The sequence below is a fragment of the Lycorma delicatula genome, chromosome 9 (genome assembly GCF_047948215.1).
Source record: "Lycorma delicatula isolate Av1 chromosome 9, ASM4794821v1, whole genome shotgun sequence".
Taxonomy (NCBI): domain Eukaryota; kingdom Metazoa; phylum Arthropoda; class Insecta; order Hemiptera; family Fulgoridae; genus Lycorma; species Lycorma delicatula.
Window position 1 is genome coordinate 132,014,193 of NC_134463.1, and position 14,069 is coordinate 132,028,261.

At 31.3% G+C, this 14,069-nt stretch overlaps 1 protein-coding gene across 1 annotated transcript; it reads right to left on the reverse strand.

Moving 5' to 3' along the window:
- Positions 1-4,018: 4,018 nt before the first annotated feature.
- On the reverse strand, positions 4,019-10,501 carry LOC142329930 (huntingtin-interacting protein K). Its single transcript, XM_075374891.1, has 3 exons — positions 10,228-10,501; positions 5,728-5,835; positions 4,019-4,366 (listed from the first exon to the last, which is right to left on the reverse strand). The coding sequence occupies exons 1-3, from the start codon at positions 10,432-10,434 to the stop codon at positions 4,271-4,273; spliced, it is 411 nt and encodes a 136-aa protein (XP_075231006.1). The 5' UTR covers positions 10,435-10,501; the 3' UTR covers positions 4,019-4,270.
- Between the last annotated feature and the right edge of the window lie 3,568 nt (positions 10,502-14,069).

Consider the following 14,069-nt stretch of genomic DNA (forward strand, 5'->3'; position numbering starts at 1 on the left):
AAAGTAATACGGTTTGTTCATTTTTTTTTTCAGTTTTATTTTTATTTTAAAAAGATATTACTTTAAAAACACGACTTTTTTGTAAAAGTATTTATCATATAACATCAGCAACAGAATTAATCGATATAAAAAATATAACCTTTTCCTAAGATTCATACTGTAGTGTATGTCTGCTTGGTGAGTCCTAAACAATACAATCGCATCAAAACTAAACCTGTCAAAGAATTGTTTGTAGAAATTCATTCTACAGGCAAATTTGATTTAATTAGTCTTCATACAGAGCGAATCAAAAGTATAGAAACCCTTCAACAACTTTAAAGCCATTTCAGATAGATTAATGTAACTTTCAGCATAAGGTATCTCTCAACAACTTTACTTTTTGATGAGAAATAGAATTTCATCCCTTTCTTGGGGGTGGCCAACAAGTTGTAACTCAAACTTTTAAATGGTGACACACTTTGTGTAATACATCATTTTAAAAGATTTGCTCAGGATAAAAATAATGGTATAAATAAATAGTTGGTGCAATGTCTGTACGTGGGATAAAGTTTGGATTTTGAAAATTACTAAATTTAAGTTCACATAATAAAATTTAACAAAAATAAATTAAACTGCAATTTATTTTAAAAATTCTCAACACAAAAATTGTTTTTCTTCCAATTTAATGAGTAAATAAAAATACTGTCAACTAATCATGCTGAACATTGATGATGTTTACCGCTGCTGTGAAAAAATGAGCTTACTTATTGTGTAATATTCCATTTAGAGTGTTTTATTACTACAATGTTAGTTTTTTTATGAGAATTTATTTATTGTGATCTGTTGGCTGATTGATTTTGTCTACCTTTACAACATTTGTTCTTATAAATGTTATTATTTACATCTTTTTTACCTTTTTTGTAATTGTTTTTAACTGAATTAATTTTTTCTGTGCTATCTGCTATCAACATGGTCAAGGAGGCCAAAATTTGCAACACATAACAAATCGTTAGAGATTATGCAAGTATTTATTGAGAATCCTGATTCCTAGATCGAACAGCAGCGTGAGAACATAACAGCAAAATTTCAGTGATTCAAACATTAAAAAGTGAAAATTCCAAATCCTTCAAAATTTGTTTGTGTAAGAACTTAATGAAGATTACTACGATTGAAGATTTGAGTTCTACGAAATTATAATTGACAATATTTATGTAGATCCTAATTTATTAAATAACATAGGTTCTAGTGATGACACCATATTTTTTTAAAAATAGTAATGTAGGTCACCATAATTATTGATACTGAACTGATAGATATTAATCCACACTGGTATCGTGAGGCAGATACATAGTATCCAGTCAAAGTAAATGTGTGAGCAGGTATTATATCGGTTGGCGGAGACTGATAGAACCTGTATTTATAGATGGAAATAAACCACAACTGCCGATCATGGAAAAGCCCTAAATTGGAAACCTATAAATTGGAAATGGCCATTCAGGAGGTTAAAACGCTTCAAAGAGTAAGCTATCCTGAGGCAAAGAAAATTGTCAACCAAAGAACACCACCAACTACTACTTATGCAGAAGCAGCTGCTGCAACTTCATCATCTAAAGCTAACGTGGAGCAGTTGTTTACTGCTATAGCAACAAGCCTTGCTTTCAATGATAGAGAGAACATTGATACTAAGATCGAGTCTAGTTAGTGAAAAGAACCGTTAGAACTTATGAAGACTCATCTCCAGACTGACACTGTTGAACAAGGAACGTACCTGCACGGCATAAATAATCAACAAAACCTGCAACCATGATACCACCGATCGATGTAGTACTTAAAGATCATGATAATATCTGGTAAAATCAAAAAAATCACTCCGTCGACAGTCACAAGGCAGAGGGAGTGCCAACAGTACAAGAAAAATCTGAGAGTAGTGCAACGGAGGTGCAAATAATTATAGAGAAAGAACCAGGCACAGACGAAATAAAATCTGTACCTATAGAACCTCCTAAAGCCCAAGAGGGCGTGTATTTCAGCAGTCCCAAGTATACCTTTAGAAATCGACTCGAGTTTGTCAAAATGTATCGCTTATGAGTTTTGATTCAATAACAAAGATGCTAAGTGCTCCATCTAAGCTGTCATCAACTGATGTCAGCCGCACAACATCATTGGTATCAGAAAGGGAGGAAGATGCCATGTCCGAGGCCTCAGACACGTTATCATCAGAAGTTGAGGCCATAAGAAGAATGGAAAAAAAGGTGCAACGAAGGATGGATGGCCAAAAGAAATGCCTAGGCGGTAAATAAAAAATAATTTTTGTGCTATGTTAATGAATTCAAATTCATCGTGATTAAATTTCTGCATTTGTTTGATTTTATAAGTAAGAAAAATTAATAGTTCTAGTCTCTTTGAAAGTGAGAAAAATTTCAGATCCTGCAGTCAGATGTGTAAGCCAAGAAATCTATGTGTGCAGAGTTGAAACTCATGAAGGCGATCCGTGTAAAGATCCTCCTATTTGCATTAACTGCAAAGGACATCATAACAGTCGTTCAAGAAACTGCCCTGTATATAAAATGGAGATAGCAATTCAGGAAGGTAAGACGTTGCAAAACACTAGTAGAACTCCTCAACCAACAACATATGCTGAAGCAGCTGCTGCCCCTCCGTCATCCAAGGTTAACGTGGAGCACCTGCTTTCTACGCTTGCACCAAGTCTTGCAACTATCATAGATACAATCATCGAGATAAAGATTGAAGCTAGACAGCAAAAGAAAATAATTACACCTTTGAAAACTCATTCGCAGATGGATGTTGGGATAGAACGCCCTCCACAGAAAGAAACAACAAAATCCACGGTGACATCTGAAAAAGCGAAATCCATTACTCCTTTGACCAGCTACAGGGTGCAGAAAAAGGCAAAGACTGCAGAAAAAGTGTGAAAATAGTCTGATGGAGGTGCAAATAACAATGGAAAAAGTACCAGACCTAGACGTTACTGAACAGGCACCTACGGAACCTCCAAAAGACCAGAGGGCATCAAAGGACAGTATGAGTACTTCAGCTGGGCCAAGTATATCACTAGAGATTGAATCGAGCTTGGAATCAGTAACATATCCATGCTGATTGCTCTGTCTAAATTATCATCACCAGATATCAGCTGCAAAACATTGTTGGTATCTGAAAGGGAGGAAGAGGCCATGTCCGAGGCTTCAGACACATTGTCATCTGAAATAGACACTGCAAGAAGGATGATGAGGTAGTGATGGTAATAATAATTAACGTATATCAATATTCTCGTACTTTCATAAAATTTAATAAAATATTGAACTAACATCGGATATGCATTTGTATATTCCATGAAAAGAACTATTATGAAACAAAGAAAGTAGGGAGGGCATAAATATTACATAAGTGCATAATTAATTAGAAAATAAGTGAAACTATAAATAAATCATAACTAATGAATTTGTACAGATTATTTCAGTCACTACATTTTGTTTGTGTTGAATCTGTGGTGTAAATAATAAGGTCAACAAATTATATGATAGGGGCGAGGAACAAAGAACATAGGATCCTTTGATATTGACCAGCAGAGCTCATAGGTACACAAACTATACAAAATACATCACTTACCTTGAATATAGACAACTTTTAGCGATGCAAAACTTAAGACATAATAAATATATATTACTTAACACATATTAAGACTCTGTACACAACAATAAAGGCAAATAATTTTCAATTTATTATAAATCACCAGGATAAAACTTTGTTCTTAAACTTTTCAACCTTTTTTCATTATTCATTTCCGGAAATAAGCTTCTTTTGAAGTTCAAAATATGTTTTTAAAAACTTATTTTTTCCAATAATCTTTTTAATAATTTAATTCAATTTTTCATAGTTAAATAATAAATTATATTTATTAATAATTAACTTTTTATTTAAATAATTGAGTACATACTATTAAACAGAATGCTTATTAATTATAAAACTAATGATACAATTAATTTAATCAAATAAATTTAAAAAAAAAATAGCAAAAAAATTATACTATACAATCTTTAATTAATGAAAGAAATTATTATGCACGTTTTTAAAAAATGTATACAATAATAGTTTAAATATTGATAATATACAATGTAACAAACAATTAATTTATATAAAATATTGAGACAAACATAATAGTTATACAATAAATGATTACTTAATTTATATAAGTGAAGGCATAACTACAAATAGCACTGCCACAAATTTAATGTCCACATAAATCATAAAACTTACTTTAGTTACAAGTTTTTTATTCGGTCAATGCAACAAGTGCTTGTACAACATTTCCACAGTGTTCTCTCAATGTCCTTTCAGCTAAACTTCGAGAAATTTCCATCTCCTTTACCTGAAAATTAAAAAGAAAGAAAGAAACAGTCAACTTAAGTAATAAATTATTCTTTTATATCAAATATAAAATACGTCAGACACAAATTACAGAACCAAATTTTAAGTACGGTGCAAGTTTTTTTTTTATATTAGTATTAAAATATTTTCAGCTATTCATGAAAAGTAGTTTTCATTAGCAACTCTCTGTGTACATGAAAATATTTTGATATAAATAAAGATCTACATTATTCTTTGGTTAAATTTATTCAGTTTATCTAATTACCATTAAAAATTTCCAACTGATAAAAAAAAATATAATTTTATGGAAAACTGCAATTCTATCCGTTCTGTTTTCTCATACTCATCATTTAGTATAAGTGATCATGGTTTCTTTCTGGAATACAATAACACATTTTTGAAAGGTGATAAAAAACCTGCAGTCATATTTCTGATAATTTTATTAGAACCTTAATAAAACCATTACCAAAACCTTCTTAATGCTTCAATATGCGATTATACTGATACAACAGAAGTTTTCTGCGTGATTATTTTTTATATATATTTATCATACATTCTTATTTCAATTTCTAATCCAATACTGATCTATGTCAGAATAGTTTTTTCTTCGATCTGAGAATAATCATTTTTATCAAAATTGTAAGTAAGGTAGGAGGACAATTTCAGTTTATGTCATCTTTCATAAAATGTTCTAGTTGTAGTTCATCAGTAACTCTAATAGTGATGACTGATTTTAAAGCATATTTAAAAAAATAAAGGATTACACATTTTTTACATTTTAAAAATCAGTTGCTGTTTTTATTAGTTTTTCATTATTATAATATATAATTACACAGTAGCCTGATCTCACATCCTTTTTAATCATTCATTTGGATGATTTTTGGGCATTAATATATATTCTTAATAAATATTACAATAATTTTTTTTTTTAAAGTAAGGGTGTGGGAAATCAATGTCAGTGTGTTGGTTGTGCACTGATGAAAAACGATTTGTATCCAAAGAACATCTCTCTATCATGTCAAATGAGTTAACTGTAAGTCAGGGAATACTGTTGTCAAGAAGTATGAATGTTATGTAACACTGTATCATATACTTATATAGGTGAACGTTGTTTATTTGTATAGCATCCCCTTTTAACTTTTTTCTGTATTTTCTTTATGTCAACAAATGTTACTTTCAGAGATGTATAGTGACATGTGATAGGAATTTAACTGCACTACATTATGAACCTCTCTTCTATTATATTACACATGCGTACATTAAATCCACATAAATTCCAATAAGATCACATAAACAATAACCATTATTTAACATTTATGATAACCAGTAATGTTTACTAAATATGTTTAAAAAGATACTTACAATTAAATCAACATCTTCTTTTTTAATAGACACTTTCAACAGTTCACGCTCTTTTGCCATTTTTTCTGCAACTTCTTTGTTTCTTCTATCTCCAATTAGACTCATGGCCTAAAAAAAGTAATTAATTAAGATATCTGTCTCTCCTTTATTTTACTTTTATAAAATAATAAATGAGAAAAAAGTATTATTAATTATATCATTTATAATGCATCACACTAGGAAATAATGATTGCCAAAGCTTAGTTTGTGGGTTGACACAAACAATTAAGTAAGGTTAGAGATGACTATAACTGAAACTAGACTTTGAAGAGATCTATTAGTACAGATTCTTTCAAATTTATATCTATTTTGTAGAATTGCAAAGCAAACCACCATTAACCTTACTTTGCTTGTATTAATCAATACAATTATGTCATAAGTCATGTACTCCCAAAATTTTCAATTATTTATTAAATACATAATAAAACATTATTAGAACCATAATCACTATATGATAATTTTACCTTAAGCAGATCCATTTTACCAGCTCAGTTTCTATTCTCTTTAACTTCCACCTTAACTTTTAAGACCCTAATAACTCATATTTCCTATATCCAAATTGTATTTTGTGTCTTCTACCACTGCTTTAATCAGTCCTTCTATCATAATATTTTTCAGCCAGTTACCTTTCCAACTCTGAATTTTCCTAATTAAATTTCTACCCTTGTTAAGACGTCAATAGAGAAGAGATTTTTACTCTTCAAATTATTTTTCAAAATTTATTGTAACAAAAACTGTTAATTAAGACATAATGGAAATTCTAGAGGTTAAAAGATAACCGATATAAAACAATGGATGTTGTCCAGGAACTACTAATATTTTCTAGCGATGAATATAATAATTCTCAAAGTTTCTAAAGATAAGAAAAACAATAAAGATAACAATTTTCAATTGTAAGAAGCTTTCAGGTAAATTAAATCAAGTAGAATTTGTTTTATAAAAAATTGCAGATGCGTTGAAATCAATCCCTAGCCTGTGTCACAAAATAGCACCTTGCATGGTATACTGAAGTCCAGAATCAGTAGAACAATTAAATTACTGTAATTATCAATAGTATGTTTTTCAAATTATGTGCTGGGCTGAAGACAATCAGTAGTACTTAAATTATTTACAGAAGTATGTTTTCCTTTTGTCTGTGTACTGTTGCTCTTGGTCCTGTAGCTGGAACAACACTCAAGACGACTTTACAATGCTTTAAGCAATATATCTTGTACTGAGACTGATGTATGCAACAGACAAGTTATGGTACTGAGATTAAATTATGAATGTAAAAAAGTTAATAAGGTACTTACGTATTAACACCACCGCAGCTACAGCTGCTGTTTACCTAACTAAATATAACCTATGCTCGCTTCGCTCGCTAACCTCTTATAATTAACATTAAATATGCATAATATATACAACTTATTAATAATATAACCTTAATGTTATAGCACTGAAATCCAATTAATGTTAATCCACCAAAAACCAATTGACTACTTTATTTTTAAATAAAGCTATAGCTGCGGTGGCGTTAATACGTAAGAGATTAGCAAGCTAAGCGAGCGTAGGTTATTTTGATATATGTATGATGTGTCAGTACACGAAGTCAACATAACTTAAACAGCTGCTGTGGCGTTAATACATAAGTACCGTTAATAAATCAATTTTGTTTAAAAAGAAATCTATATGGGTTAATGCAGTAATGTTATATTAGAGTAGGTTTTTTTTATATTTACACATTCTTGCAAACATTCTTTTACATTTACGTACAATTTTGAAAGCTGAAACAACATTTTTGGCTAATCTTTCTGTTTTTTTACAAGAAACACTCAGGTATCACTTATATTCATCTTCATAGAGTACTGAATTTGTGCCCATCAGTGAAATTACAATTGGTACTTTCTGATTAAATGGAGGCCATCCTAACACAGTGCGATGCGACTGTTAGGTTGAGGTTTGTTTGCTTTCTATCTTGAAGAAAATACTTTTCTTAATAGATTGGGGCTTATCATGGTCAAGGTCAAGTTAGTCGGGCCAAGGTCGGTGCTCCGTGCAGCAACAATAGGTTATCAAGATCACTGTCACTGCATTGTTCCTATCTGTTATTTGTAGTGTACGCTTACTAGTGTGTTGATTTGGGATCTGCCCAAAACTGAGGAAGAACCTGTTTATTTCCTTCACTCTAAAGGGTGTTTGCCAACGTCAAAACAATGTGTTAACAGACAGGAAATGTATTTGTATTTTAGCCACTAAAATCAATTTTGGTCATGCAATACAAGACCATGCCTTAAAAATGTAGGCCTTCAGGTGGACACTTTGTATTTGCATAACAGACTTCTGTTTATGATAATTGTACGATTAGTGTACTGTTGGTGTGAAAAACTACCTCCATATTGCGGAGCGAGAAGCAGTTAGATATGTCGCTGAATACCACTGTTGATTGAAATAATTACATTTGGGAGGTGTGTGTTTGCTCGGTGGAGCATAAAAATGAAGGTAAAATAGGAGGTGTTAACCGCATTGTTGAGATTGATGAAACTTTGTTTACCAAATCCAAAATCAATGGTGGTCAAGTATTACTGCAACAATGGGTTTTTAGTGGGTTATGTCGTAAAATGGGAGGCTGCTTTCTTGTAAAGTGCCGAACAGGTGTGTGAAAACTCTGCTCAAACAAATCAAACTACGTATTGAACGTAGCTTGATCATTATATCAGATTGTTGGAAGGGGTACAGTTCTGATTAACTTGAAAAGGCCGGATTCGCTCATTATACTGTTAATCACAAATACAATTTTGTGGATCCTGAAACTAGGGCTAACACCCAGCAAATTGAATGAATGTGGGGTTCGGCAAAATGGTGGAACAAAAAACATAGGGGCACAGCTTCCACTATTTACATTCGTTCTGGCTGAATACATGTGGCGATCAGCAGCCGGTGGCAATGTATTCAACAAACTCCTTAACAGTATTGTCAAGTTTTGGGACTATGTTCAAGCACAAAAGTAGTTTGTAAAATTTCAAAAATTTTGTATGATATAAATATGTGTATTTACGTGTACATGTTTGAGTTTTTAAAAACATCATTCGTCCTTCTGAAAACAGGTGGGCTCAGTTAAATCATAAAGCACCTTAAAATTTTCAGTAGCTCTACTACGGTTTACTCAGATCTCAAACCCAGTTCCTGTTCTAACCTTAGTACATTAAATTTATTCAGATACAATTGTGATTTTAATAACTGTAACTTCAGAAAATCTTTTTCCACTGCTAAACTATTTACAGCCAGTTGGATTTTTTTTGATAATGGATTTACAACATGTCTTAATTTCTTTTTCTCAACTTTACATTGAGTAATCTTGATACTTAAACAGTGGGTGTTTATTTTTAACAGCAGTTGTGTTCTCTAGCTTTGGAATCATATTGCCGAAAAAATCCAAGTACCAAATATACATTATTTTGAGTACCGTGAATTAAGGCTTATTTTACCTCAATTACATTGAATATCATTAATTAAGAATTAATTGATACCATATACTGCAATAAAATTACAATTCAGGAGGCAGTTAGCTTAATTTAAAATTATCTATTGGTTCTGAATATTGGTAGTGTAATGGGGCTTGGAGTTCCATTCTTCTTATTTTGCTTGGCTAATGATTTAAAAAAAAAAAAATCGCACAGTAGAATCTTCTTTTCTCTTGCGATAGCTTGTAGTACAGCCAATTTCTTTAACACATTTTTCACTTAATTCCACTCATATTTTGAAAATAAAAATTTAACTTCCTAACCACAAATTTTCAACTGCAGTATACTTGTAATAGGTTAGGAAAGCTCGGCAAAGGAACCAAGTTGTGGTTACATAAAATATTGGTGGAACAATTCACTGTGCAAAATGAAAAGAATGGAGCCTGTCCTCTTTTTTTTAATGATCATTTCAGCCAACTCATCAATACAATGAAAATAAGAACATGTAGTATGTCGTAAACAATGCAAAAACTGAATGTACAGATTCATATATTTTCACACCTTACTTTTTTGCATGCAATACCTCTCAAGAAAATCAGTAACAAAAGATAACTTTGTAGATACAAAAGAAACATAACCAAAATATATTCAAACACTTTTTGGTGCATCTAAAATACATTAACAAAATTTCTCATTACTGCCCAAAGGTCTAATAGAATCAGGAATGAATTATGTATAAAAAATTCGGGGGGTTTTAAATACCCAAGACAAATAAATTCACAATTTTCTAACGTAAATTTTCTCGTTACTAGTATCATATCTAAATACAGTTATATATAAATTAACAGAATAATAGTCTGTAGTAATTTTCAAATACAATAACTACTTTAAAACAAAGGTATAACTGAATAATAGTTTGCTACTTTCTTCTTAGTTTTAACAAACCAAATGAAAAGAAAAAACTAAAAACAAAACCTAACCTACATTGGAAGTTAATCTGAAAATGCATTTATGATCTTACCCCTTTGAATTCATCAGTAGAAAAAATTTCTTTCTCCTCAGCGTAGTCGGTAACTCTTTCCAAATCCGCTGCTCCACTATCATGTTTAACTGCTTTCTTTTGCGATGATTCTTCATTTTTATCTTGCTGAGCCTCATCAGAGTCTCCGTTTGCCTCATGCTCTTCATCAGCCATCTTGACTGACCGATACAAGTTCAATGATACCATCAATAAATGCCTACATGTTAGGAACTGATATAATTCAGTTACTACGTATTATTTAACAGGAAATAAAAAGCAATTTATACTACAAAATCTTAACGCAATAAATTATTCATAATATTTATATGAATTTTGTCATCTGCTGCGGTCATGGTGACAAATTTGCAAATAAATAAAAAACTAGACATCATGTAAACAAATATAACGAAAATAATAAAAAAAACTGTCTCCAAAGTTAAAAAGAAATATATTTATATATAGGAGAGTTAATGTAATAATTTTTAATTAATAACTGCGTAATATTTCTGGGTCTTTTTGGATTCAGAAATACAACCAGCTGGTTGTAGAAACTGATGTTCAAATTAGGGGGGTAATTTTGATTTTATCTGTAACAAGCTTTATGCAATAAGCACATCAGCAACTACTTCATTACATTGGCTGAACCGATTTAGATGTGTGACCCTTTGGAATCCTTTCGTTACAGGAATTAACATAGGCTCTATATATATATATATATATATATATATATATATATATATATATATATATTAGTGGAGATTTGCTGGTTGAAGCACAAACTTTAATGAACTGAATTATTAAACTGTGAACTGTGATACTTTCACTGTGTAAGCTGGTTTGAAATGAATAATTTGAATCAATCAAATGAATAATATTACAAAAATAAAATTAAATTTACATTAAATAAAATAAATAATATAAAAAATAAAGTAAAGACCCTGGAGAAGTTGTGTAGAACAAATTATCACCTTAAAACTAATTATGGATATGTACAAGTTGCAACACAAGGGCTTAATCATTACATTTGTGGATTTCAAGAAGGCATATGGCAGTATCCATAGACCATCTATGCTTAGGATTCTGAGGAATTTTGGGCTGCACCCAAAACTGGTGAAAATGTTGGAGCTGATGATGACGGGCACCCGGTCGAAGGTGAAGTTCAGGAGGGAGATATCGGAACCTTTTGACATAAAAACTGGTCTCAGGCAAGGAGACAGATTGTCACCATTGCTGTTTAATTGCGCATTAGAATACATCATATAACATTGGTACGAACAAAATCCAGAGAAAGTAAAAATTGGAAGTAAATTTAACAACGTAAGCCTTAACTGCCTTGGCTTTGCAGACGATCTAGCGTTCCTTGCAGAAAAAGAGGAAGAGGCTGAACACCAGATAGAATCATTGGCCTCTATCGCAGCAAAAATTGGACTTCAGATCTCGTACGAGAAGATAGAAGCAATGTTCACTAGGAAGACACAGCGGAAACATTTGGAAATCAATGGTCGCAGAATTAAAATAGTATCAAAATTTAAATATTTGGGTGAATCCACCACATGGAACTTAAACGAGAAAATAGCCTGGCAGGAAAGAGCACACAGACTAGCAATAGCACAAGTGGTCACACAAAACACCTATAACAAGTAATGCATCTCCAAACAAGCCAAGATAAGACACAATAATACGGTGATCAAACCGGTGGTAATGTATGGGAGTGAAACACTGGGTCAAATCAAGATAGCATCGAGAACTGAAAAATTAGCCAAAATAGAAAGAAGGATTGTAAGGACCTGTATTGGCGGGGTAAACTTGGTGGAAGGAAAGTGGAGATTACTCCAAAACCATAAAATCTATGTGGTCATTACACCAATTACAGAAGAAATAAGAAAGAAGAGAATAAAATTCTTTGGCCACCTCTTGCGTTTGGAGGAATCAAGGAAAAGTAAACAACTCTTGGAAAGGTTGTTAAAGCTAAAAACGCAACCAGTGTAGTTCACTGAGGTGCTTCAAGACATCAAAGAAGCAGGCATTGCACTGCAAGATCTCAGAACAGGATCTGGAAATTATAACAACTTGCCCGGTGTTAAATTTGCAGAAAAGCTTAAAAAGAAACCTGGGACGGTTTGGACAGAGGAACGGAAAAGGGAGTTTTCCAGGAAAATGAAAAGAGTATTGGAAGATAAGAAAGACTAAACATAAATGACTAATTGGTCCTTCCGGGCCGTAACAAAAAATAAATAATATTAAATAAATTTCTGTTTAATAATTATGGGTTTTCTGTAGGGTCTGCATGTGAGGTGATGTGAGTACTTTGTGCAAGGCTAGACCAATCATCACCATTGAGTATTAACAAATGAGGTGTCCCTGGAGTGCTGTTTTGGCAGGTCCAATGGGGTGCTCTTACAATATCTCTGCAAACAATTGTCCGATTTTCAAAATTCAAATGCGGTATTAGTTGGTTGAAGGCTAACATTTGCATGCATCAGGAACAATTGATCTGACAGATCATGGTTATTCAGCAGTGATTCATTAATGATCTTTGCAACCAACCTTCTGATTTTCAAAATTCAAATGGGGTATTTGCTAATATAATACAAAATCATGATGGGGCCAAACCAGAAAAAAACAAGCAAAGTTTTCTTTCGGCAGTTGTTTTTTTAATTTCTAACATTAATCTCTTGTTTTGCAATAAACAGAAATGAAACAGACTCACCTTCAAGATGTGTCAACATGGCAAAATAGTTGGAGCCTGAAGCCAAGGCAGTGGCTGACATAATTCCCATTGGACCTATTCAAGAGAGAAGAAATGAAGGAAAAAGAAAATAGAATTCAATCAACCAACAGAGGGACCTTTTTCTTAAGGTAGTCCTGTTTTCTTAAGGTAGTACTGTCTTGTCCAGGACCACAAAAGGCATTAAAAATACTACATATATTTCTAGTTTTTATTTTTCATAAGAAATTTTAAATATTTATCATTTTACAAAGTTTCTTTAACTTTTCTACATTAGTGTTTCAAGGTATATTTATGTAAATAATTTCTGACAAATATAATATCAGTAGGTAGTTATATCATTCACTATTAGTTGCAATTTCTATGTGTCAATCAATATTAGTAGAATGATGCAAAAAAATGAAAAACAAAATATGTTTTTTTGATTTTCACAAAATAAATTAAAAAAATAAAGCTGGAAAATTTATTTTGTGAAAATTAAAAAGCATATTTTGTTTTCATTTTTTTTTATGATGGATTTTCATCAAGTAAAGGCTTCATCCATCAATTATTAGTAGAATGAATAAGGGTTATTTACACCACAATACAACTAATAGTCAGCTGTAGAAACTTTAATCAATCAAAAGCAGTGATTAAAAAAAAATAAATTCTTTTTCTTAATATTATATCAAAGAAAAAGAAAATAATTAAATTTAACGTTTTAACAATTATTTTCTTAACATCCACATTTGAAATAAATATACAGTATGCAAAAAATGAATAAACCTAAACTTTCATTGGCAAATATCAGTGAAAATTTAAAATCGAAAGATTATGAACAGTTTAAGAATTTATATGATATTTCTAAATTATTAAATACTGGTTTAACTCCAGAGATTCTCTTCTATTGTATGAGATTATGTGAAGCAGGTGTAAATCCTCAGGCACTTTCAAATGTTGTTAAAATATTAAAACAGAAAGTTTATGAATATAATGAAGACATAAAAAGAGGTAATAGAGAAGAATTTGGTTTAGCAACAAAATGGTTAGAGTAAAATATGTGTAACAAACGTAAAAAATAGATTAATTTTTATTACAAGATTTTAAATTAATATGTATAATATTTAAAAATAAA